Source organism: Monopterus albus, unplaced genomic scaffold (assembly GCF_001952655.1).
Source record: "Monopterus albus unplaced genomic scaffold, M_albus_1.0 scaffold4.1, whole genome shotgun sequence".
Taxonomy (NCBI): Eukaryota; Metazoa; Chordata; class Actinopteri; order Synbranchiformes; family Synbranchidae; genus Monopterus; species Monopterus albus.
Genome location: NW_018127884.1, coordinates 3,416,586 through 3,444,509, shown reverse-complemented (window position 1 = coordinate 3,444,509; position 27,924 = coordinate 3,416,586). Strand labels below are relative to the sequence as shown.

General features: G+C 39.3%; 2 protein-coding genes across 2 annotated transcripts; both read left to right on the top strand.

The window, feature by feature from the left end:
- dhodh (dihydroorotate dehydrogenase) lies at positions 1 to 27,805 on the top strand. The gene is given in 13 exon segments (XM_020605617.1): positions 1 to 117; positions 1,319 to 1,460; positions 1,463 to 1,521; positions 1,617 to 1,816; positions 2,952 to 3,034; positions 3,440 to 3,627; positions 4,418 to 4,531; positions 4,807 to 4,960; positions 5,050 to 5,209; positions 5,613 to 5,692; positions 25,347 to 25,430; positions 26,071 to 26,158; positions 27,715 to 27,805. Coding segments are annotated over 13 exon segments (1,380 nt in total). The 5' UTR covers positions 1 to 99; the 3' UTR covers positions 27,725 to 27,805.
- Positions 16,125 to 19,174, top strand: hp (haptoglobin). Its single transcript, XM_020605628.1, has 4 exons — positions 16,125 to 16,578; positions 16,942 to 17,030; positions 17,599 to 17,882; positions 18,391 to 19,174. Exons 1-4 carry the CDS (start codon positions 16,559 to 16,561, stop codon positions 18,952 to 18,954), a joined length of 957 nt encoding a protein of 318 aa, XP_020461284.1. The 5' UTR covers positions 16,125 to 16,558; the 3' UTR covers positions 18,955 to 19,174.
- Positions 27,806 to 27,924: the final 119 nt, after the last annotated feature.

Here is a 27,924-nt window from a genome sequence, read left to right as displayed (position 1 = left end):
ATCGCGAGAGCATGAGGAGGAAGCTTTGACCACGTGTGTTTGTATAGCATGTTAGGAAATGCATTTAGTCCCCTTTAATGCAATGACAGTACTACGTCCATGGCGGGACATCTGAAGGTAATTTCAGATACATCATAATATCCTCTGTTTTACAGATTGGGATCTGTCTTCACCGCACAACTTGGCGTCACAGTCGTTTTGTTGTTTGCTAGCTCGGCTGCTTCACCTAAACTAACGTTATACCATGAAATGCCTGTATGTGTTTGTGTGGTAATGTTAATATGGAAAGACACAGCAAAGATCCATTTCCTGCTACCCAGGTCTGTGTTTAATAGACCTGCTCAGTAATTTAATAACGCTATCAAGACACTGGAATATAGTATTGAGTGAGGAGAGAAGTAAAGGTTTTCACTCAACACTAACTAACTAGTTGGTTTTATTTTCTAATTATTTGTCTGGCTTTTTCTTTATGTGTGACTGGTTGTGGACAGTTACATAGTTAAGTCTAAGATTAATTTTTTTTCTTTAGACAAACACAGTTATTTTTTTAGCTGTTTTCAACTCCAGCTTTTAGTCTTTGTGCTTACACCATCTGTGTACGACCCGTTTTGTATGTAGACTGTGTAAGTTACTCTGCAGGGCAAATTGGTTGAAAGGTGCTCTGTTGGCATCAGTGACATTGTGTATCAATCAATATATCATTCTTATCTTATCTTACTGAGCTATAGTACACATCACCAACACCAGATTGGTCAGTTTGCCAAGCACATTTATATTATACACTTATTTTATTCAAATAATACAAATTGGCATGTAAAGACAAACAGTGATTTTGTCCTGTGGCCATAAACACAACTCAAATGAATGATAGCTTTGCTTGGTACCTACTGGATGTGTAAGTAAGCACCTGTTTGCTATTGTAACTCAGCAGGTGATGATATTTTAATGTTCACATCTTGTGGCCAAAAAACATCAGTTGTCACAGGTTTAATCTCACTGACTTGAAACAAATGCATACAAAGTCTGTGCAGTAGATCTGTTCCATAGCGCCTCGTCACAGCATGAAAAGCACAGGCTAATTAATTTCTGTAATAACCTTACCGGCTCAGTTTTGGTGTCCCGTTAACCTTCTTGGTGTTCAAACCTGTGTAATGGCCATGCAATTTGTTTTTCCTTTGTGTTACTATACATATTTAACAAAAGACCTCACAAAAAATGCAGGTTTTTGGGGAAACGGGGGCCACTGCAGGACTTATGAATGCTTTTATTACACTGTTACCATAGTAATGAATATCTGACTTGAACCCTTTGTCAACAGAAGCAGTTAAAAGATGCAGTGAAGATCATCGGCTCAGGTAGCCTTCTCTTTGCTTCCTACCTCACTGTGGGTGGAGATGAACATTTCTATGCCAACCAGCTGATGCCCCTGCTGCAAAGGATTGTGGGGGCAGAGACAGCGCATGTGAGATGATAGGTCGGGTTCTGGTTCCTCTGAACCTCTACCAGGACCCTGCATCTTTGGTAGGCATGTCCGCTCAATATGGACGCTTTCCATAAGCATGAGAATGATCATGGACTCTGGAAGACTTTGTTCTGTTTGTTATATCTCTCTACAGGAAGTGAGCATCCTGGGATTAAAGTTCAAAAACCCTATTGGAATTGCGGCAGGCTTTGACAAGCATGGGGAGGCTGTAGATGGCTTGTACAAAATGGGTTTCGGCTTCGTTGAAGTAGGGACAATCACTCCCAAACCTCAGGAGGGGAACCCCAAGCCTCGAGTGTTTCGACTCATTACAGATCATGCAATTATTAATAGGTATGTTTTAATAAAGCTACACTATCACCATTTTTAGGTACACCATGCTAAAATGAATGCAGTGATACCATAGTTCTCATAGAAGTCTGACCTTCACAGATTATAATGATCAGTTTTTAACAGTTTCAGAGGCTCGGCTTTACTGCAGAGGCTATAGTTTGCTGTTGTATTGTTTACAGTGCTGAGTGTAAATACTTTTTTGTTGTTGTTTTTATACTTAAAATGTAAATTTAAATGAACATTTTTTTACTTCTATTGTGTTTTAATTATTAGGTGATGCATCGGTCCTAAATGGTAACATTAGCATTAAACTGTTGCTTAGTGGATCATATATGTAGATACTGAATTTACCAGTGAGTTTCCAGCTTTATGGTCACAATTCATAACTTAAAATATTTTTTTCAACATAATGTTCTTTTTCACATTGCTCAGTATGGTAATAAATTATGCCACCTTCACATTTGTTGCTGTAGTTCACAGTTAGAAAGCTCAGAATACAAGTGCACCGGTTTAGCTCATTTTCTTTGTTGTTTTAATTTGAAGTAACATGTTTGACTTTGTCTACTTTTATCAGTGTGCGGCTCTAATGACAGTGTGTGGTAATTTATTTTCTGAAAGAACTGCAACTACAATTTAACAGTTAATCAGAGTCTAAATTTGATTGGATTATTCCATATTGCATCAAAAATTTTCTATTAATATTTTAGTATTTAGTGCATTTGATTAGGTTTATTGTTTAGCTTTAAAGTTAGACTTACTTTATACACACAGTATAGTCTTGGCAGTGCTGTATCCATTTGTTAGTGTGTAAGGGACTTTTGAGCAAATGCATTATGTAACAAAAATAAAAATTTAGAAAGGTTTATGTACATATATGTGCATGTACTTTTGCAAACAAAATATTTAGTTTTAATATCAACTTTGCTGTCCACAGAGCTTAAGTAAAGCAAAATAGAACTGCCACTGTAAAAAGAAAAAATATCTCAAGAGAATGTTCATTAAAAGCTGAATGTGTCTTGTTCTGATTTGCGGTGTTTTCCAAACCAAGTTTACTAAACAAAAGAAAACTTTCACAGTGTTTTTAGACTGAAACATAGGTTACATATTAATAAATAGTACGCATGTGTGTGTCCAGATATGGATTCAACAGCTGTGGTTTGGCAGACGCACAGCAGCGCCTGAAGGCCAGAGAAGAAACACAGCAAGAGCTAAGGAAAGGTTAGCATGCACGCCCTATAGAGAGTAGACTAGTGGATCACTCATAACTGATCAAGCTTGAAAAAATACTCGTGCAGTGTGTTCAGATTTACAACCAGTTTGTCTTTAAACATAATTAAGTAACTTTCATTTTCTTACTACAGGAACTCAGATATAACTTTGTTCTGCTTTGTCTATGCATCAACATTTACTAGTCATTTAGCTCATGTTGGAGAAGCCAAGCAGTAAATTGGTTTTATGGCTGAATATAAAATAATATTCTATTCTGTTTTAATGACCCTGACCTGTCCTTAAGTCACATTTTATTGCTTCTGATCCATACCTGCTTACAGCCCATTTAACACATCATCCACCTTTGCCTCAGTTTAGTCATGTGTCTGATGCAGCCTGTGTTTGTGTTTATAGCTGGCCTTCCCCTGGGCATCAACCTGGGGAAGAACAAGCTGTCCCAGAATGCAAAGGCAGATTACTTGGAGGGGGTGAGAGTGCTGGGCCCCCTGGCAGACTACCTGGTGGTCAACGTCAGCAGTCCTAATACACCGGGTCTCAGGGATCTGCAGGGGAAGGCTGAGCTCCGCCAGCTCCTACATGCAGTATGACTGCCTGAATGTTTGTTAAATTACTGAGTCGGGACCCAACATCGGCACAAAAATAAACACAATGAAAATTCATCATATGGCCTTATTGTTCAGCCTGAAACTTGCATTTAAATTATGAACTAAGGTCACTGTCATGCGTGGTACATCATAATTCAATAAATGTCACTATTTTTTCATTTGCTGGTTATTTTCCCAGTGACCTGTCTTCTCGGTAAAATGTCAGAAAATGTATTTGGATTTTCTTCAGCCAACCATTTGAAACCCAAAAATATTTGATTTGATGTCACATATAACAAAGAGAAACAACAAATCAATCACCAGATGTTTGGCATTTTTGTTTGAAAGGTGACTGAAGCAATTATTTGATTATCAAAACAGATGCCAGTTCATTTTGTGTCAACTGACCATTAATTACTGAACTAATTGTTGCCATGCAGTAGTATTCACAGTAACACATTCATTACGCTTTCTCCACAATAGAGATTGAAAACGATTTGGACTAGATGAGTGGATATGGAACTGGATTCGGATTTATCAAATACAGTCTCATCTCTAGGTGCAAACCAGGGTTAAAAACATTTTTAAAAGTTGTTAAGTGAATGCTTTCAAACTTAAACATGAAGTGAAGTTGCTTGTTAGTTTAACTATCCAGTATTTTTGTTGAGTGACTTTTTGATCCTAAGAATTTAAAGCTTTAAACAGCACATGTTGTTTCTGTCTAGTTTCCAGTAGCTTTCTCTGCCCCCTCACTTGACACACTCCCATTCTCATACAATCTGCTCAGGTGCTGAAGCAGCGTGATGCCCTGCAGGGAGAGCACAAACCTCCAGTCCTGGTGAAGATTGCTCCCGACCTCACTGCTCAGGACAAGCAAGACATTGCTGATGTTGTCACTGAGGTTGGAACTTATTTGTTGTTGCCGTTTAATTTTGTGCCTTTAATTAGACTTTATAGTTTTATTCTTAACTAAATTTTATTGTGATGTCATTTAATTTTTCCTGTGTTTTGCATTTGTGGCATTTTACTCCACACTTTTTCTAAATTGTTGACACAGTTCACATTAGAGGTCTGCGAAAGTCAGTGTCACGCACTTGCATCAGTTTTGCTCCTGTAGATGTAGTTACATAGTATGTCACTTACTTCCTGTCCTCGCGTCTGTGTGTGTGTTTGCAGCTGGGAGTGGATGGTTTAATGGTGTCTAACACCACAGTATCCAGACCTGAGACACTTCAGGATCCACACAAGTCTGAGGTTGGTGGGCTAAGTGGCCAGCCTCTCAAAGAACTCTCCACCAACACTGTCAGGGAGATGTACAACCTCACTAAAGGTGCTTATTTACTCATTTTCTGGCCATCTCTGATTACCTCAGTATCGAGACAGTACTTACAGACCTACTTTATGTTAATATTGTTATAGGTAAAGTTCCAATTGTTGGAATTGGCGGCGTGGCCAATGGGCAGGATGCTATGGATAAGATCCGTGCTGGTGCTTCACTGGTTCAGCTGTACACGGCTTTGACCTATCAGGGTCCACCTGTTGTGACCAAGATAAAGCTGGAATTAGAACAGCTTCTTAAGTGAGTATGACAGGACATTACATTGAAGTACTACAAAAGGAAATACCATCATTTCAGGACCTGTCCTTAAGTGGATGTTTGAATATGAATCAACTGGTGGCTTGTACGAACTGTATGATCAGGTTTCTTGCCCTTCAGATTTCATTTTAATATTGAAGTGTTTCCTGATTTTGCTGCTTACCCAAACAGTAATTGAATGCACCTCCGCGAGGCGTGATGCAGTTGTGTTGAAAATAACATGCAAGTCATTTTATCCAGCAGGCTTCTCATAGACCTAAAGCTTCTACTAGTTTCCATAACTTTTACTCTTGCCTGTATATATCAGTTGCTTTTCCTTTAGCTGTGTCAAGACTCTGACTCTCAAGCCAAATATTTCAATTCACTCCCTTTTCCATGTTTACAGAGAGCAAGGTTTCAGCAGCGTGTCTGAGGCAGTTGGAGCAGATCACAGGGCCGACTCACAAGCAGAGCCTGCTGGAAAAGGTGGTAAATGTTAACACAGACACTCCGGGCTCATCCGCGCCTGTAGTAGCCAACTCTTCTGCCCACGCCACATGGTTGTCAACTTTTAATGAACTGTGATGAGTATTTATGATAGTCCATCTGCATCTGAACTGGCAGTTAGAACCGTATTTTCACTCTTGGTAGTGAAGAGTGTAAACAGTAAATACAGTCAATATCCGCTGTACCTTCACTTCAGAGTTACTAAGTGAATAGTTATAAATCTTCAATGCCACATCTACAGTATTTAGAAGCCGAAGCGTGTTTGAAACTTTATTTCAGACATTCATTCTTTGTTACAGTGTAACAGCTGTTATTTCTCAAGTGCATAGAGACACTACTTTTCAAACACTTACCCCGTCAACACTTACGGACGTATACAGGCTATTTTCTTGTGTATTAAAAAAATAAAAAAATCTTACATTATATTATTTGGATGAATTTTGAAAGCTTGTTTGTTATCCTGTGTTTTGGGAAGTGTCTTAAACAGAATACATACATAGATGTTGACATTGCATTATTCGCTGCCCATCTAAAAACATATATTCATAGACAAATGGCCGAGTGCAGAAACTTCATGAGGACGCACTGAAGATGATACTGCACAAAGCTCTAGTCGAACACAAATACAATAACACATATTGAATTATGACTGAAAATATTTTGACAAAAACTGTCCAGAGTCATGGAATCTGCTGCAGTGATGACAACCATGAAAAATTTCAGTTTGTGGTGTAAATTATGAAACCGTTTGTAGTCAGATTTAAAACAATGCTCAAACATAAATCAGTTTAAAAAGAAGTATAGAGACATGAGGTACAGAGGTGAAGAAAGAGTTTGACAGTCACCAGGTGTTCAAAAATAGGATGCTGAGTAGTTATTAATCGTGAACTGACAACAACATGACTTTTCAAACATGTAAACTGATTTATTTATTCACTTCTTTCTTGTTTTCTACTTTGTCTGCTTGTTTATATGATTGTTTTCCTTTTACGTGTTCGAAATAAAATTTCAACTAATGCCAGCAGCAGCATCCCAGAGTTTTTAAGATCTATTTATATTGTTTGATTTGTCCAATCAACAGTCTAGAACCCAAAGATTTTATTTTGATAATGTAGGATTAGCCATTACATTACATTATACAGTCAATATGCAGAAGATTTTTCTCCGTGTCTTAAAATAAGCCATTAAGAATCCTAACCCTAAACAGTTTGTGTGCTGAACATTGTGACTGTATATCGAGGAGAAGCGTTATCAACTCCTCGAGGCGAGAGGAACACAGATGCAGCAGCTGCAGTGCCTCATGATGGCAGAGCGAAGCCTGAATGTTTATATGGTCAGACTCCATATTATTAGAGGCTCCCAGTTTTACACCGCATTTACACTATGCAGTCAAAATGCATTGTAGAGTGGCAGGTCCTCGGTATGTCAGTGGACAGTAAGGTGTGGACATGACCTATCCTGTGTGAGTGTGCAAGTCAGAGAGCTGCAGGTGCTGTCTGGGTTGTTTGCCTTGAGGAGGAGTAGGACTGACAGCTGAGAGTCTGTCAGGTCAACAAAATAGGCGGAAATGTTCCTCCTGAATTCTCATGGTGATGTAATTTTATGTGGATGTTTATAGGAAGTTATTTTTAGCTGTAAATTGGCATAGTAAGATACAATTGATGGAAAAACTTCATGTACATTTTTAAAAATATGATGTTAATTATGAGGGAGTTATGTCAGTTGATCGAATTAGACGCACTATTTTATGTTAATGCCCCAAAACTGAACTGTTTGCATTAGGAAACATGGGAGTTTACATTTCTACTGTTCTCATCATGAATTATTGATGGAATTATACAATGTCTGCTTGTATTTTGTAAATTCATTCAGTATATTTGGCATCATGGAAAAAGCCTTGATGCATGTTGAGACCTGAACTAGTTTGAGTTGTGCATGTCAGTAGTTGAGGCTCCTTCAGATGGCTGGTTATGAGAGCAGGTTATGCCTCTGGCTAGAGGCAGTCACAGGTGTGATGGAGGCAGGCAGAGCCATAAACAACACACCACACTGCCCAGACTGATTACCACTGATGGGAGGGTGTGTATACAACAACATGCATCAAAAAAGTCTTGTTCAAGTTTCTATTTTCTATAAGTTGTATCCATTTTAGTATATTTTATTTGTGACCCTTTTATTTCAAAATACAGAAGTGCCTTTTTGACAAAGCAACTTAAGAGTAACTGTAGTGCTTCATCTCCATGACACTGTATCATTGAATGTTCTTACACTGCTTATAAATGGTAAGGGAATTACAGTGTTGCCAAGGATGTCTGCAATCATATAATGCCAAGGTAAGAAATAGAAAGACAGTGATAAACCAAAATACTGTTAAATGCATCATTTTCCAAGCACTGTAGAGAAAAGTTTAAACCTTCAAGTCAGTCAGAACTTGCTTTTTTAATTTGGCCTTTACTTTACACAATAACAAGTTGTGTTTAAAGTGGTCTTATCCCTGGCGATCAAACCATGGAGGTGACCATATGACAAGTCATAGACAGAATTTGGAAGAATGCATGTTTAGTTATTATGTAGAGCTGAACTAGAGTCAGAGGATCCCCTTTCTGCATGCTTCCACTTTGTACACGTTGCTTTAATTGTCAGAGGAAGATCTGCATTTTCTAGTAACTAGAGTGCACGTGGCTTGTTTGCTCCATAAAGGGCACGGCATTGCTCACAAAACGACCCCCATTACCCCTCTGAGCCATCTCCGCTTCTGTCCTTTTCCTCTGTTGAGCCAAAAACAGGTACCAGCCACAGGTTGTCTCTGGGCTCTATTGTTTCTGGCACACATCTCTTGCCCTAAGTGCCTTTAGAGAAACAATTAAAAATTCATTAGGACAATGAGAGAGGATAAAAAAGAAATGGGACAGACAACAATGCATAACCTTGCTGAGGCTCCAAAATGCTCTAACCTGTCACCTACAATGTAGGTGCTGGTGGCGTCATTGTGCGTGTGTGTCTTTGTTGTTTTGGGATATAGCTATAGAGACACAGAGTCTAATATACAGTAGAATTCAAGGTGGACCTGCTGTTATCCTGAAAACAGAGGGACATTTATTTACACACCACTTTGTTGTTTAAAGCCCTTACATTCACTTCTATATACATGTCCTAAGTTAATTAAAACTCTAAGACTAAGGCTGAGCAATATAAATCAAACACAGTATCCCCACGTCACATTTAAATGATTCTGACTAACAAATAAGCAGCATCCCTGCTTTTTGTTTAATTGCAAATTAGGCTTTACTGTCCGTCTATAGCTCATGTACTATATAAGGGACTGAATTTGTATTTTCCTTGATGAATCCTTTCTACAATACAAAACACTTTGGATCATTCCTACAGATGTTTTCAGTCACAAGCTGTTTAAACATGACATGACATTAACTGTACGGTTAACACACTTTGTTAGACACAGTGCTCTACACACAACAGAGCTGTGGCAGCGTGAGTCAGGTAGGCCTCCTTACTCGCACACGCTTTTTCAATTGTACCCACAAATGTTCTATTGGATTGAGGTCAGGGCTTTGTGATGGCCACTCCAGTACCTTGACTTTGTTGTCCTTTTGCTTAATTGCTATTTTGCTGAATGTAACACCACAGAATCAGATCTATGGTATGAACTGCTTCCTTAGAAACATCACTTGACAACTGATCAATAAGAAACCAAACAAATTAAATTGAAAAAGCGGTTAGTGTGGCTTCCATAGAAGCTAGATTTTGTTGTTGAAGTTATCGAAAGGCTCATACAAACCCTTAAGTTTAAGGAAAAGGGGTGTGCAAGTAGAGGAAGGGAAGACGAGCACACCAGAGGACAGGTTGTGGATTGTTTCACAGTAGAGTAGCCACAAGGATCAGCAGTTTGTTAAGATGATGGTCCTTTTTCTACAGACCAGTACGTACTGTATGTTTGACCAGATCTTGAAAGCTGTTTTGTTATGCAATGCATGTAGGTTTGTTTGTCAAAAGAAAATTATGTTTGGCTTTCAAAAACTGTAAAATTGGTTTCTGTTTGCAGTTGTCAGTAACAAAGAATTACAGTTGTTTTCTAGTTAGCTGAGAATAAAGACTAGAAACAGCTGGACATTTTTTAGTCAGGACAATAATTTTCAGGAATTGTTGCCTGGATGCTACTCCTGGCTGTAACATAAAGCTTCAGAGGTGGATTTTGTTACCTTTGGACAGAACCAGGCTAGGTGTTTCCCCCATTTTCTGGCTAAGCTAAGCTAACCAGTTGTGGGCTCCACCTTCATATTTACATTACAAATGTGAGAGTGACATGTATCTTCTCCATCAGAAAGTGATTAAGCAAAGTGCTCAAAATGTCAAACTCTTCCTTTAAAGTCAAACTGATGGATGGCAACCGCAAAACTTAAGCTTTTTGTTACTGAATGAATTCCTGTATCCATCAAGTCTTCTCGCCTTGGAGGAGAGCACTGATCTCGCTGAAAGACCAGTGTCACACCCTTCCTAAAGCGGCGGTCCCCAACGCTGTAGATAATGACATTACAGCAACTGTTTCCTGTCAAGATCCAAAAGGCAACAAAGGAGAAGTTACACCAAGTGTACCCCACCGCATTTCCAAGCACAAACACTGCTATGGGGGAGAAGGATGCAGTGAAGGCGAACGTTAATATGCCAATTGTCTTGGCAGCTTTGATGTCTGAAAATGAGGGCCTGTGAGGGCACCCTCCTTGTCTGTCAGTCAGACACCCCTCTGAGAGCAGTTTGCGTTTCCGGGAGTATCGTTGAATGCTAGTGAAAGACACAATATTAACTGCTAAAGTGGCACCGAGCAGTGTGAAGTCAAATGCTGGGAATAACAGCAAAAGATTGGCATCTGGTGGCAACTGGCTTCCAGACAATAGTGGGGTGTAGTTGCACATACGACTGCACTCATTGTACTCCAAAGTGAAGTTATTGCTGAAGATGAGCGGCGCGAGAGCCAACAGGAAGCTCATGGTCCAGGAGAGAAGGATGAGGAGCAGGGTTCGTCTCCGAGTCACCAAGGCATCTTTGTGGAGTGGCCGTAGGATGGCCACACTTCGCTCCAAGGTCAAGAGGAAGATGGTGCTGATGGAGACAAAAGTGCATCCAGCAAACACAGGCCCAATCAGCATGCAGGGCTGCCAAGGGCTCACTAGTCCACTGAGGTTGGAGGAGGAGGCCATGGAAGCAGAACTACCCTGGAACCAAATGGGAGGATCACTGGTCACCATCAGAGAGATTTCAGTGTAGACAGAGAAAGGGACCACAAGGACACCAACTATCATGTCTGCTATGGCCAGAGACACTGTGAGACAAGAAGAAGAGGGCACTTTCAATTAAAGTTTCACAAAGGAATAAAAAAAAAGTACAGTATTGCTAATATTTTAAAACAGTTTCAGGGTATTAAGTGTTTTGGAATAAAAAGCATGAGTTATACAGTATCTGGCCAATACAATATGGGCATCATTTCAGTTAGTTCATTTTATAGAAATATTAACATTTGTCTAAATATTTTGTATGAACATTAAATCTGTGAAAGATAAAAATATGTTGTGGCTTATTACTATGGAACACAAGCAGGTTAACATTAATTTTAACTTGGAACAGTAGATTTAAAAATCTTCTTAAATGAAAAAGCCTACTACCAACAAGCACTAGGTGGTGACAAGGTTCACAACCGTTACCTTTCAAGTATCCCTGTGGTGTCCTTGACTGCCTCGTTCGCACAAAGACAGCTAGCGTGACAACATTTCCAACCACAATGGCAAATGCCAGGCTGACCATGAATGCCACTGCAAAGGTGTGATTGAAAACCCCACAAGAACAGAGGGCACAGAGAGGGACCAGTGATTCCTGGGCAGCAGTCAGGTTAACGGGATCATCTGTGGTTGCCAGTAAAGCTGCTGTGCTCCCAGGAACACTGATGTTGGGAAGCCGAGCAGTCATGGCCAAGGATACGCTGGTTTGTCCTTATGATGTGTCACTGGCTTGGGTGCTCATGAAACCATGTCCTAGGCGCTGTCTTGTTGAAAATTGCAAATACACACAGTTAAATCATTTGTGCAAACTAGAGAAATGTAGCAAATAGTGTCTCATTAATATTTTGTCATGGTATTCTGGTACATGATCTCTTTCAATAGTCAATCAATCTTGTATCATCAAACATGCGAGTAAAGCATCTTCACACTGCTTCTGTCACCTATTGTGGGTCCTAGAGTCACCAATGTAAAATCAATTCAAATGAATTCCAGCCATCATTAGTGTTATAACTTCTATAATTATAAAACCATGAATGATGTAGCAAGAAAAACGTACACATAAACACATCTGACATAGAAAACTAAATCCTTATGTCCGGATTTTGCTTTTGAGCAGCAGAAACGTATTGATTATTTTTATAATAATTGTAATGTGCTGAACTAATGGAGTTTAGTCCAGGTGGGCTATATATTGCTGAAATCCTTTACATCATGAACCTTTATTTGATCAATCCATAAATCCTTGTAATTTCCCCCGATCTAAACCTGTGTGCAGCCATGTCATCAGCATGATGTTTCAGCGTGGATGATGTCAGCACATATTTTAACAGGAGTTCAATAGTTGACATTAATTCATATGGAACATCAGATATCCTTGGAAAGTGTAAGTCACTGAATCTAAAAATGTGTATTGTGTGTTCCTCTAAGAAGGCTTATGAGTTTTGATGCAAATTGCAGAAACCAGATGCTAAAGGTTTCACCTGTCTATATCTTTGCCTCAATGTGATGTGTCACTCTTTGGAAACCTGCAGTTTGTCATTGTCTTACATCCATGATGCTGAAACAACTGTTAAAGTTTAGATTGTTGTTCATACATGCAATGAAATTCTTTGACAGGGCTGTGTCCCTGAGTGGCACGTCAGCAATCTGTAGGAACACTGTGGGGGCTTGGTCAGGGCTAACAGGCCAAGTTGCCTGAGGCACAGAAGGATCATGTTCAGTAATAGGGGACAGGTGGGCTCAGAGATGCCCGAGGCTGAGTGCCACAACACATGATGCAGAAAGATGACTTGTTTTTCACATCTTGACCTGTCAATCAGTTTGTTTCTCTTGAGTTTGTCAGAGAAGTGCACAGCCAACACTTCATAGAGATACAAACACACGTGTTCTTGTTATTGCTGTTTTATATTTTCCTGTGTTAGTGTCTCACAGCGGTGGATTCCTCTGTCTGCATTTATTCTTACTACGCTTCTGCCTCCCAACAACAGCTTTACTTTGCCTCCCACTCTGTTTATTTAATTGATTGCAATTTCAGTTATAGGCACAAAGGGCTGAAAAATTAATTATGCTGACATCATAATTTTGCTCCTTTTGCTTAGGAAAACACTTGATGTGCTCAGTTTTCTATAACTTCCTCTTGAAAAGTCCTTCGAAATGCGAAACAATATGAACTGCAACACTTGCATTATTAGAGACTTAATACAAACAGTATTTTCCTGTTACATTTCCAGGGATCTTTTACATTTTCTTTTTGGTGTTCAGTTAGTGACTGAAATATTTTGATGACCTACTTAGCAGCAACATAAAAACCATTTACTCCATGGATTAACAGTATTTGTCTGCTTTTAAAATGTCATGTATAGATATATTTCTAATTAATATAATTCAAGAGCACAGTTAACAGTTAAGCATTTAAAGCAAACTCATTATTCATATGCAAATGTGTACAGCATCTGAGTGCAGTGTCTCACACATCTGTATTTAATCAATGCTCAAACTGAAGTTTTAAAAAATGTAGAATGAAAAATTGTTTTGTCTCCTTGTTTGGCCGTTGTTATGAAAAACATCTGTTGTATATTACCATACATGCATATGAAAAATAAATCAGGTGGAGTGATCTTACCAGCATCTTCATTGTTGTGGGTCGCAGAGCGGCTGTACAGACAAAGGTTGACAACAGGAAAACAAACCAGTATGAAAGCACTGGAATTAACATCCAGTTAAAAGTCCCCAGTGAGGAGGAAAGTGGAGCTGTGGTTGTCTCATCAGTCATTCTCCTGAGAAACACACATGAAGCAATAACTGCCCCTGTGATTCAACCCCTTCCATCCTCCTCCTCTCTCTTGTTTTCTGTGGAGCGCTCAATCTCCTGTCCCCACTTCACTGCCCCCCCCCACCCTCGCGCTCCCTGCATTGGTTTGCAGTCCTTATCATGTGCACACATGCTTCCCTGAGAGCTTCAAAGTAAAGTTCACAGCAGCATCCTCTCTCTCTGTTTTTGGTCCTTTCTGCTCCAAGCATCTCTCGTGCTTTGCATCTTCCAGCTTTCAACAGTGCTGAAATATTCATTTCACTCCATGCTTCATTGTATTCATTTACTGTAATCCTCATTTGTCCTCAGGTAGTTTTTAGAATCTGTTTCTTGTCCTTGGAATAGAGCTTGTATGTGTAGAGCGTGTAGGCCTCGTACCTTGACAGTGTTCTCATCTCTGTGCCTCATATGCTGTAAAAGACAGAGTGAATGAAAGCAACAGAGATAGAAACAGAGTCAGAACCCTTTTGAGACATGCACTGGAACTGTGAAATTCTCTAGACATTACCCAGAGGAGCTGTATGTGAGAACACAAATGTCCAAGTCAGTCGACCATGTAATGTCTGAGTGAGTTGGAGTGAGTCCATGTGAGAAAACAGCAGCGTATTGTATGGAGTATTCACACGGCGCTAGTGGACCAGCGTGAAACCGGAAGAATCCAAAAATCTGGTGGCAAAGAAAAACTGTAATTTACAATGAAGGTACCAATGAAAATATCTGACTGGAGACATGAGGAGATTTCGGAACTTCTGTTAAGAGCTGGTGCTGAAATTGTCAGACAAATTTGAGGTATGGCAAGAGACTCGGTTATGACCAAATTAGAAACTGGCTACGTGACTGTGCCATGTCCTGCATCCTGCATGCTCTACCCAGGTGCTCCCCCCTTTGCATAAACCAAATGGAGTATTTCCAGTAGGTGAGAATGTGTCTGACTGGACTATCTACCGTTGTGTGCTACATATGTGAAAGTGCAACTCTGGAAAAGTCCGAACCGGATTCCACTGACATAGTCCGGAGTTCATATGTGAAAATGGCTAGAGAGAAATACTCATTGTACTAATGAGAGGTGACCCTAATACATGAGAAGGTGTAAAATGCATCCTCTCTTAGGCATTTGTTGAACTTAGCACTTAATGGCTTTGGCCTGTGTGCATGTCCCATCCTCTTTGTTGCCCCCAGGGAACAGAGGCTATAGTATTCAAATGAGACCCCTGCCCACACATATGATTGGAAATACTGGAGAACTCATTTTATGCCTCAAGAGATTGTTTCTCAAGACCAGCTTAACTCTTTCACAGTTAAATTAACTTTAAAGTCCAAAATATTAATCTGAATTTATCTATTCATGCTTTTTTACATGTTGGAACATATTTTACTGGATGTGTGTGAAAGGGAGTGTGTCTGTGTCGTATTCATGTATACAGCGTACTGTTTGGAGTTAATATAAAGAGACAGTTTGCACACATTGGTACAGACAGTATGTTTGTATATAGGTGAAAATAACTGAGCACCATTTTTCTTGTTGTTATTGTTATTTGTATGAAGCTGACTATTTCAATCAAATGCAGCTGTTTGAATGAGACCATGCCCACTTACTTGTCTGTACTGTAATGTAGACTAGAATTCCATAGTGGAAAAAAATGTAAAGATAAAAAAGAAAAGCAAAATCAGATGATTGGAAATAGACAGTTCTATGATTGAGATGCCTTATTCCACTCACTCACTACCATCCGGTACCTTGTGCTAACACTTTGTCTTAACTGTTGATGTTAAACTATTATGTTTGACTTGAAGCATTTCGAAATAATTAAAAATACTAAATTAATCAATAAACTATTTCTTCATAATCAGAAACCTCTGTAACCTCTCCGCCCTCTTGTAAACTCCCAAAGCAGTAATGTGGACTTTCCTCCGCACAGCACATATCTGATACTGCCAGGTTGCCTGCAACAAAAATTCAACAGAACAGTGTGTTGCAATATCATTACTTTCTTATTCACAAGATTTACAGATCAGTTACAACTGGTCAGCATTGTTTACCTTTAGCAAATGGCTGTTTGCGACTGTCCTGCTTTGCAAAAGTAAACACGCTGGCTTATGAAATCGTTTTACTTTGCCAAACCTCTAATCCTATTACTTAACAAAACGAATTGATGACTCGTACAGAACTCGACTCATATGAATGAAAATATGAACAAGAATATTTACACCACATTATTAAACTGTAGAAAAGAGCCAATAGAAATCTCTGAAATGTTGTACAGTGGTATTTTTGACATTACTGTCCACAGACTGAGCTACAGACAGGTGACAGATTAAAGAAAAAACCTGAATAAACAAGCAGTCTCTTCCAGGGGTCACTGAATGGTTTGATGAACATGAAAATTATGTGAACCTTATGTCATGACTTTTGCGGTCACCAGATCTCACCTTACTAAGATATTGGATGTTGTTTTTCCTTTAATGTGGCACTTTTCTATAAATTCTCTTTAGCATACGAGAACCTGTGCTGTAGGTGCCACAAACATTAATCATAAATAAATACAGGCTGGTTAGTTTCCCAAATGATGGAAAGTGAGATTTCACAAATGTTTATTTTAGAGTCCAGGAATTTCCCCCACCCCGTTTTTTATGGAGCAGAAATTTCTAGTGTGTGTCTCTCATCCAATATAAATACCTCTGACTCCAAAGTGCACAACACACTCAAAAGCTCAAGAGGAGAGATTCTACCCACTACTGCAGAAGATGAATATTATCAGCATGTGGTAAGTTAAAATATTCTTTTTATCCTTCCTTCTTTTAATTTCCCTGTATACACCTAAATATAAATAACTCTTCCTGAGTAGCAGATATTATAGTTAGGATTTTTTTTTTTTATCTTTAATTGAATCTCATCATTATTTACACCAAAAACATTTCAATCAGTAAATCTAAGCAAAATAAAAAAATAACTTTGTTTTAAAAAAAGCTATTTAACTTGACTGTTTTCCAATAAGTATTCAGTAATGTTTTGTGAGCTGTTGTAAATCAAATGCTATAATTAAAAATCTTAATACTTAAATAGGCCCGGTGTTGTCTCCATTGTTGGAAGAGCAAAGATTTTTCTTCATGTGACTTATTGTTTCAAGGTTTTCATTGACTGTGCTGCTGCTGGCTACTTGGACCTGTCTGGCACATGTGTCTCCCAGCAAAGAAAGGGTGAAACACTTTGCATCAGGTAACACACAGTAACCTAGACAAACACAAACATGCCTATACTGAAAACAATGGTGTCCTAATTCAAATGATTTCTAGTATTTACAATAATATTGCACATTGATCTTTTACCTATAGTAACTAGCTTAAAAGTTTACTATGAGGTTCAAAACATTGGAGTTAAGTGAACTGAGTAGTCAGAGTCCGTCAGATGGCAATGCTCAGTTTAACTGCAGATCTCTGGAAGTGATAACAATATGCTTTATTGACTGTAGTACATATTCCACAATTTTGTGTCAAGAAGGCCAAACTGAATCAAAAAACATTAAGTTGACTCAGTGAAATACAAGATGATATCCTCATCATAAAAATATATATTGCATCACTGAAGTGGAAAATAAGCATTATTCACATATAGTGTAAATAAATGTGGCACTGATATTGCTCCTTGTGGAACACCCTTATCAGCTATTTTAGTAATGATTTGAAATCATCTGCAATAACAGTTTGAAAAAGTAAAATAAGTATATACAATACATATATAATATATAAATTATAAATAAATAAGTATGTCTATATTTATTTCTCAGATTCTAGGTTAACATCACTCCGCTTTAGGCGAATGGTCGGGGGAGCTCTGGCCCCTCATGTCCCTTGGCAAGCCATGGTCTACATCGCTGACAGTATACTGGATGGAGGTTATGCAGGTGGTGCTCTCATCTCCGATCGCTGGGTTTTGACAGCTGGAAGAAATGTTTTTGTCAGGAAGAGTCGAGAGGACATTCAGGGAAAAGATCCCATCATCCCTAAAGTATACCTTGGAATCTCAAGAAGGGCAGAAGCTGATGCCTCCAAAGAGGTTGCGGTACAAAAGGTGAGCAAAAGTTAAACACAAACTTTTACCTCATAGACCATGTTGGAGCCATCAGCATTCATCATTCAGGTGCATGTTGTTTGCACAAGAATTAGATCATTTTATTTCAGACCAAACCTAATTTTATTTTATATAGCCCAATATTACAAACAACAAATTTGTCGCAAGGGACTTTACAATCAATCGAGATTCAAGCTTTCCATGGATGCCCAATATGTAGTCATGAATTTTGTATAGGATTATGTGTAATATAATGCACAGACATCTGGGTTTTGACTGACATTATTGTTTCTGAAATGGTCAAAAAGCCAAAACATTTAGGTACCGCTGCTTAAATGGAAAAATGGAAAAATCACAAAGGTTTAGGATATATGTGACACTTAAATAGTTAAGTGAAAAAATCTGTTTTTAAAGCTTTTCAATGTATTACTAGGGAGGATATGTTTTCTCCTTTAATGAAAATGGCCAGCCAAATAAAAATGAAAACACTTGTGTTTCCCTCTTGCAGGTTGTTCTCCATCCACGCTTCCAGAACCAGTCTGACTGGGACAACGATCTGGCTCTGATCCAGCTGAAAGAGCCTGTGGTTATGAGTGATACGGTGACCCCCATCCCCCTGCCTGAGAGAGGCCAGGACCTGGTCAATACTGTGGGGGGGTTAGGGGTCATCACCGGCTGGGGCTGGGGGGTCAGCCTTAACTCTTCTCAACTACTCAAATACCTCATACTCCACCAGGCCAATCAGTCTGACTGTAAGAGAGAATATGAACATATTCCATTCACACCAGATGTAGACAACAACATGTTCTGTACCCAAAGCACACAGTATGAGGAAAATGTTTGTTTTGGTGATGCAGGAGGTGCTCTGGTTGTCACAGATGCTGAAACTAGGGACATTTACGCTGCAGGGATCCTTTCCTATGACAAGGCCTGCCGCAGGTACAAGTATGGAGTGTATATGAAAATTTCCTCATATTTACCCTGGATCCACTCTGTCATCAGGGGAGATACTGAGAGATCATCTGTTGTGCGCTCTAATGCAATGTCTGGAATGTTTTCATGGCATAAGTAGAGCTTCGGGTGCTGTTCCTTTGATTTTATAGAGTAATCATTGTAGTATATTGAGTCAGTGAATTTTACATAAATTGGGTCATTAGTTATTTCAGCAGTTAGCCAAAAACAACATAGTGGTCATAGGAATAATCACTGTTGTCTGTCAAGAATAAAAGAGCACATTCTGTGACACTGTAAATCCAACTAAGACTGTCTTCCTGTTAAAAAATAAATAAATAAAAAAGAATATAATGTTTATGCCAGCAGTTTATGATCAGTGGTTACATATTAGAGTGTGGCGACCTCTAGTGAGTGTAGTAATTATGACACGAGTAGAGGTACAAAAACAAGTCAAGTTTGAGTTCTCATCTCCATCCTCCGAGATCCGAATGCAGTCAGTCCAAGTCCAAATCATCAGTACTCGAGTCCAAGTCCGAGTCATCAGTGATCAAGTCAGGTCACAAGTCCCGAAAATCAGGACTCCAGTCAGACTTAAGTCTACAATGAGCTTGAGCTCATTGTAATCTTGTTTGTGCTTCTCCATTAACACAGCTGCATGCACTTCAGACTTGTGCCGAGTTGAAAGTGACATGTAAATGTTGCCAGGTCTGACCTAGTACGATTGCCATTGCCGCATTTACAGAAAAAGGATGTGTGTGCTCATTCAAACATGAAGCCAACACGCTCACATGCTGTTGAATTAATGGAAAAGAGTGCACATCTGAACAGGGCTTTAATTCTGTAAAATGCTGTGTAACACAGTTTTTGATCTAATCTAGATATTCATTTCATATGATGCTGAATAGCGTTAATATAAATATTAGCATGAATCATTGTAGCCTCTGTGAGATATGCAAAGATAACACGGAGCAGGTCTACTCTGTTAAGGTTCATTAAATGTGGTGCTGTCTGTTCATTCATCCACACAGGAACAGTTATTGTTTGTCTCACATTAAACAAAAGCTCGGTGTCAGGGTGAACGTACCGCTGACGGTGGCTGCACATGTGAAGATTCAATCATCAGACACGACAGTGGGGCTCTGAGGCAGGAATGATACAAATCAATGGTATTTTCTGAGCCAGTCTGGTGGAAGCATGTTGTGTACTCAGCTGCCAGGTTACGTACTCTAAAACTAGCTTTATCACCTACCTTCATATTTACTGTACTTACCACACACGCAAGACGCTTTTCACAAGGCGATGATAGGGCAGATATGGTGAAATATATCACCCGATGACCAATTTTCCATTGCTCGTCAAAACCAGGATTTGTTCAAGGTGTGTTATTTATTTTTGTTTTTCATTAGTGGTGGGTAGGCTTTATTCATAAACGATATGCTTACCTGGTCATGAATGATGCTTCCCTTCAAATATTAAATAGATATCATCAGGAAACAGATTAATCGAGCATCAGCGCAGTCATAAATTCAAAATATTTGGGCAGTCTTTTTGTGCTGACCTCTCTCTCCCCCTGCTGTTTAGTTACAAGGATAAGGAATGGAGATTTGCTCAGCAACGGTTGTCTTGCACTGCACTTTAAATACAATTTAGAGGTACTTTTCAGTCATCAAATCATATTATGTGTATAACATACAATTCTAAAAGGGACTATGCTGCACATTGAGTACTTATTTACATTGTGGTATGGATTCACAGGATTTAAATACTTGTTCCGTCACTGCCTTGTTGTTAACTAGGTTCCTACTCAGGTTTTGACACAGTGGTGAAAGGTGACAACTGACAACATCAGTGATAATGACATTTTAAAATCCCAAATTTGAACAGTCTGTGGTTTTGTTTGAACCCTTGTGATCCTTTACTCTTCAACCTCCTTCCCCTCAGCTGAGTCTGAAGCCTGATCAATAGAGAGGTGTGAAGTGGCTTCTCACATGCCTGAACTGTGTGAATGCACAACAAAGAGTTCCTGTGTGTGTGTGGGTGACTGTTGGAGGATATTGGAGCTCTTGTCAACTTGATTACATGGCACACTTTTAACAGAAATCAAACACATTAGGGACAGAAAGTGAAAGAAGAGAAAGAGGCAAACCACTTTTTAAAAAAGAGGGAAGTTTGTCACGGAAAACAGAAAAAAATCTAATTGATGTCACTGATAGATTTTATTCACAAAGTCTTCTACGTGCCTGTCACTTGAATCCAGGTTGCGTCAGGCAGGGCATCCGGTGTAAAACACATGCCAAATGTCAACATGCGAGTCGTCAATGTGACGATTCGCTGTGGTGACCCCTAAACGGAACTCATCCTCCGGGGGCATTCTGAACAGAGTCCACTTTACTGACTTACACTTCTGATGGGTCTCTAACAAAATCTACAGGCAGGAATAATGATCCTTTCAAGGACACATGAGCTCGAATTTGAATCGTCCTTCTTTCAGATTAGGTCACTATTCTAATATACACACACACACACACACACACACACACACACATCAGTACACAAACATGAGCAGATACACAAACTGTCACACAGATCCTTGCTCTCAGTGTGAAATACATCAATAATACAATACACACACAATAGTAAAATCCAAAACGAGCTCAAGGCCTGTTCATGTAAGGCGTAGCAGTCAGTAGAGCATTTTTGTTGCACTTGAAGCAAACGGACTGGAGCTGATGCCTAAACTAGGTTATTCGGATGATACTCGTGGCTATGTTCCTCACCCACTGGCCTGATCTGGGATTATTCTTCCTTACCCACTGGCCTGAACTGGGATTATTCTTCCTCACCCACTGGCCTGAACTGGGATTCCTCTCTTCCTCACCCACTGGCCTTGAACTGGGATTCCTCTTCCTCACCCACTGGCCTGAACTGGGATTCCTCTTCCTCACCCACAGGCCTGAACTGGGATTCTTCTTTTTCCAAGAATACAAAAGAAGAAGCACCTTTATTTTAACATGTACAATGAAATTTTGTTTGGAGCCGAGGGCCCCGGGCGGTGGTGTGCATACACGCTACCATCACGGGCAACTTGGGGGGGTTCAGTGTCTTGCCCAAGGACATTTCGACATGTGGACTGCAGGCACCAAAATTCAAACTTTCAGCCTTCCGGTTGGGAGATGACTGCTCTACCCACCACACCACTGAGTAGTGCAGTGTACCGCTTTGTAAAGAGAAACATTTATTTTAGAAGTTGTAACTCCTCCAGACCTGGAGAATACCGTCTCTGATTTGTCACTTGTTGTTTACACAACCACAGCTTTGAATATATTTCTAACACTGTGGCTGTTTCAGCTTCTTGTGATGCATAGAAGACTTGAGACTTAAGGTCTGAGCTCCCAAATGTGGCATCTTTTGAGACTTTTTTTAAAGCCCACCTTTTTTATTAAGTCCTGATTCTGATCATAATAATTTTTCACTTTCATGCTGAGAGGTAGAGAATACCACTTGTTTCTTATGGTAAATATGAAGCCTGAACCTGTAGCCAGTTAGCTTAGCTTAGCACAAAACCTGTAAACACGGGCCTGTAGCTTATCTGACTCTTGGCAGGAAAGCAAAATAGTGTATGTCCCAAAATATCAAACTATTGCTTTAGCTACAACATGGAGGTTAGTGATGTAAGATGAATAAACAATAATCTAACAGTAAATCATTCATAATAATTTTAAATCCAGGTTATGTTCAAACCTCAAAGCAAAAGCCATTCAAGTTGGGTCTACCAGATAAAACTGAAAATGTATTAGAATGACAGTCATTTTATTTATTTATTTATTTGGTGCAAATTGCTTTAGATTTTAGTTGGTAAAAAGATCCAGTGGGTTTTGACCTCATGAGCAGAATAACAGAAGCATCTCCAACAATCTTGGACAGTTGAATTTTACCGTTGTAGTTGGATGTATCAGCATTTACCAGACCAGTGCCTTTCTGCCAGTTATCAGAGTTCATCTTCGCAGTCAGGGAGCACAGTGCATTCTGTACACTCTGTACTCAATCTTTGCGCTTACACACACACACACACACACACACACAGACACACACACGTACGTACTTGCTGAATCACTGGCATCGAAACATGACAACTGGAACAACACGTTTTTTTGAGTGTGTGAAGTGACAGGACACACGAAGACAACCCAGCCCTCTGGATGAGGAGCTTTACTATGTCGCTAACTGAAAGGAGGCACCCCATTAATTGTAGCTAGAGAAGAAGCAACATTGCTGGTAAAGAGCTGGGTGTACTTTGATGCAGCACAGACTTTATTGTATTAATAAACTGATGTTTTGGCACTAGTGTGTCATTTTCAGAAGTTAAATAGCCAAACAACTCACATCATAAACTTTATAAAGGTTAACATATACTGTACAGTACAGTGTGTAACAACACAGCTCCTGCATATTTCAGCCCTACATACATTATACTAAGTGTCATTTTTTTAGGATATGCTATACTTTTCACTGAGAGCATATTTCTTATATGCTCTTAATTTTTTACATTCAAAGTGGGCTTTGCTGTTTATATTGAAGCCAGTACTTGTCAGCTATGCACATTAAATTGATTAAAGCTGAAGATAATTTTAAACTTAGGACTGAATTTACTGTATATTGGTAGTATTTATACAACTAATAAAATAGGGTTTAAATTGCAACTAAGAGAAAAAGCTCCACTTGTGATCCGTCTCACAGGATGCAACCTGATCGCTGAACTTGTCTCACGGTTCTGTGCTTTTCTGTGGGATTTGTCCTGTTGTCTTTGTCTCCTTTTTATCCTGCTCCTCCCACACAAACTTTAAAGTGCAGCCCTGCATCTTGGACTTGTAGACGCTTTCAAAACATTGGTTTTGCTCCTCCGTGAACATGTTTTTCCAATCTCCAGTCTTACCTGAATTGTGGGAAGAAAAAAGGAGTGAAACAAAATGAATCATATTTTATTAAAGGCCAGATAAAAGATTTCAACTACAGCTCAATGTATGTATTCAACTGAAGCTTAAAAACCTTTTCCTTTGTTAGGTATTTTAGTCAGATAGATATTGGATAGATACTTTATGTATTAGAAATGTTTAGTGGAGATAGGATGTCTAGTTAGACTGTTAAATGCTTAGTCATGCTTATGAGTTTCTACAGGGTACATCTGGTCAAGGATAACTAGAGAGAAGAGTTGATGACTGTCAGCAGACAGGATGTTTAATATTATTATTATGACGTGTATAACTGTAGCCTTAGCCATAATATGTTCTTATGTTTAAGTCACGACATGTTACTAGAAGTCTGTGAGGATGTTTTTAGTTACACACCACTTAATCAACAGACACACACACACATTGATTTGCTTCATGTTTTGACTACTACTATGACCAGCTGCAAAGCTGGCAACAGAGACGTCTCGGTTGACGTTTCTGTGTAGTATGGGGCTAGCCCAACCGAGGGGATATAATGTATAGGCCTGGTGGGTTCAGGGTCTTTCATCTTACATCTGCCTGCGAGCAGTTTGGAGGTGCAAGATGCCTGAGCGTGTAATGTTAATTTTACCTGTGATCCTTTGAATAAATCAGCACTGTTTTGAAGTTACTTGGACTGTCTTGTCTCTCAGAGTTAGCAATGGTAACAAGAACCAAAGACCAACACCTTCTTCTCCACTGATCACAATTTTAAGTACTTCTTTATTTACAGACATTATAGTGTGGATGCAAAGAAATAGTTTGATATTGTGGATTAAATTAGAAGACTGATACCACTGTCACATCACTGGCCTAGAATAAAGCTAGAGCCGATGGTTAGCTTATCCTAGCGCAGAGGCTGTAAACAAGGGTAAACAGCTAGTCTGGCCTTGTCCAAAGGGATCAGAAACTGTCAACAGGCACCTCGATAGCTCTCTTACATGTTATCTTATTTGTTTAATCAACACAGTAGTTTTATGAAAGACTCAGTTACAATTCCTGTCTGAGAAATGGCCCATAACTCCCATAAAGCCACAACTCATCTAAGCACCTCCGTTTGTGTAGATTAAACCAGCTTTAGAGGTGATGGCAGACTAATTGTGTTACGTTTGGACTGAGCAGATGTGAGACTGGTATCAAGTCTTATCTAACTCTTGGCAAGAAAGTGTGTCCTAAAATGTCAAACTATTCCTCTATTATTATTATTATTTATTATCGGACAGGACAGGAAGCACTAAAACTGAGATTTAGTTGCTGTCATTTATTAGTTTAATTTTGTGTTATTGTGCAGTATTGTTCCCAATAGTTTTGTTGTGTGACACTTTAAGATAAAACTGCTGGTACTACTGTGGAATTACCTATGAGCAGTTCAACCTAACTACTGTAAATAGATTTCTTTTTCTTTTCTGATTGGTTCAATTGAAGGATTTCTAGACAAGAGAAGAAAGTATCAGTATGTGATGAATTTGTGTATCACATCCAGTTTCCTTTTTGTCTCTTTGATTTTCTTGTGACCCCACAGATTCATCTTGGCACCCAGATGAAGGTCCTGACCCCCAGGGTGAGAACCCTGGTGACCTGTCAGCAATTTTTGGATTGATATCAGGTTTGTTTAGTTAGTTTGGTCACAAATTGTAGGATGCAGGACACTATCAATCAGTGAGGTTTGTATTTATGTGCATAATAATCAAACAGAGCCTCACCATTTCTCATGAAGGAGCCTTTGCTGTGGTCCATTATCTCTTCAGGAGTTAGGGTGTGGTTCACCATCTTGTTGTCTTTCATGCTACTGAAGCTGCAGTGTTTCACACAGTTGCTGATCTCGTCCTCTACCAGGGGACACTGCAGGAAAGAACCGATCCTCTTTATGGTGCCATGTAGGTCCTGGCAGCAGGAAGAAGATATTAATAATATTAAATTGATTTTAAAAAGGAACCAATCCGAAAATTTTATATGGACTGCAACACAATCACTGTTGTATATGAGCAATGTGCTATGTTAAAATAACAATTTGTAACCTCTGATATAACATTTTAAGTTTTGAAGGCAAGCTTATTGAAGAAGTGACTACAGAATAAACATCAAGTTCATGAACTTCCATATAATTTTGCAGACTTGCTTCAGCCCACGTGATTGGGAATCATCTTACAGGAAACCATACTGTTGATTTGAAAGTATTTGCTTATAGACATTTAGTGTGATGAGAATGATTAACCTTCTCCTTTACCATCGACATCTCTTCATAGGTGACGTTCAGCAGATTGTTCATCGTTGCTGTCTGACAGGTCCAGCCTTTAATATGGTCGAACCAGGAGCCAAAGTGCACTGTGACAAGTAAGTAAAATCAAGTTGTACTTTTGGCTGCACAATGATTAAAGCACACATCTTTCGTCCTCATGTCAACTCACGTGTGCCCTCCAGGAATTGATTTAAAAACTCAGCGAATGAACCAGCATCAGGGAGAAAGTTGGCCATTTTGTGGAAGTAATAAAAGGACACCGCCACATCTTTAGGGTTTCTGCTCACATAGATGATCTGTGAGAACACACAGAGCATTCTGTAGTTTAGGAGCAGTTATAGACTAGAAAGCAGTTATATATAGAGAAGAAAGCCCTGTCCCTGTAACACTTGCTCCTGGACCTGGGGACAGACAGAAGTTTCTGATCAGATGATCGCAGGTCCAAAATGACCCGTGTGTGTCTAGAAACAAACAAATGACAGCACTGAGCACTGGTTAAGCTTAAAAGCACAGAAGTCTCCTTACACAATTAATGTTAGCTTTAAAAAATATTAGGGAGTGCCTTGGTATGGTTATAGCACATGCCACATGCACTGAATAAAGGCACAAATGCCAAAAAAAGTTGACATACAGTTTGTCTCGTTCTAATTACTGTATTTGTAACATTTGCATGTATACATATCCTGCTCTTTCCCCAAATTATGCCAGACAGTGGATGCAGATAGGCTATGTTAATGTGAAAAATCATATTAGACGTGTGTGCAGTGCAAACAAACAGAGCTTCACAGACTGTCGATACAGGATTTAATCTGTGTTATTGAATACACACAAAATTGTGAAAAGAGACCTGTTTAATTTTTTTATCTGAAGAATTACAGGCACAACAACATGGCAGCCTGTTCCTATATCATATGTCAGTTCTTCTCAATTGAAACTCATGTCAAACAGAGGCATAACAATATGATTTATCCCTGTAGTTTCTGTGTAAAACCCTCCACAAAGGCTGTGGAGGGTTTTTATAAAACCCAAAGCTTTGACCAGAGCACTGCAGTTAACGGATAATTTAGCACTTTGCACATTCATGCACTTTTAGGCAAAAATTTCCAAAATATACTGCAGCAACAAAATGATATTGTTAGGGCAATTTTATCTGTGTATCTCTTATACACAGAACAACTCTGTGGTTCAAATAACATGTGAATCTGACCTTGGCTTTGGAACCTTGGAGGGCAGGGCCCAGCAGGTGATGAGGCAGGTGTGTGGTGATGATTCGAGGTGTGGTAGACGCTGCCTCTAGCATCGCAGCACAGTAGTAATGCTCCAGCCATGGAGCCCGGGCCCAGTTTGGAACAGTTTGGGACAAGTGTGGATCCCCTCTGCTGAATATGAGAGTCACAATTTCCTGCATCCATGTGGTGCCTGTTGAGAGGAAAGAGAGAAGCGGCAACAAGATACTTTAAAAGAGTTCATAAACCAAGACGGCAAAGTAATGAGTCTTTATGTAAATGTAACTCATAGTATTACTGTGCATATTTAAATGGATAAAGTTTGCAGTGAGTTAATCAACACGCTCATGTGATTAGTTGCATTGTGCCTGAGTTCAATGGGTCCTCATCACTTTGTCTTCTCTTCTTACCTGACTTTGGATAAGAGGTGATTAGGATATCTGTGTCCTGAAACTGAAATTTGAGCGCAAGTTGCAAGGAATCCTGGGTGTGCAGGTGTCCAGGAAATGAAATACCATGAAACATCTCTATGACATCCAACCTGGACATGATCAGCCTTGAGATAAGTACTGGTCTCTCTTCCTTCTGTTGCTGCAGCCTCTTGACTAGTTTTACTTTTGTGTTTGCCTTTTTAT

Excerpts from the sequence above, each read along its gene's own strand:
- hp (XM_020605628.1), top strand. The coding sequence starts at position 16,559 with ATGAATATTATCAGCATGTG. Across the intron at positions 17,031-17,598 it reads GGTGAAACACTTTGCATCAG|ATTCTAGGTTAACATCACTC; the intron begins GTAACACACAGT and ends TTTATTTCTCAG. Across the intron at positions 17,883-18,390 it reads AAGAGGTTGCGGTACAAAAG|GTTGTTCTCCATCCACGCTT; the intron begins GTGAGCAAAAGT and ends TCCCTCTTGCAG.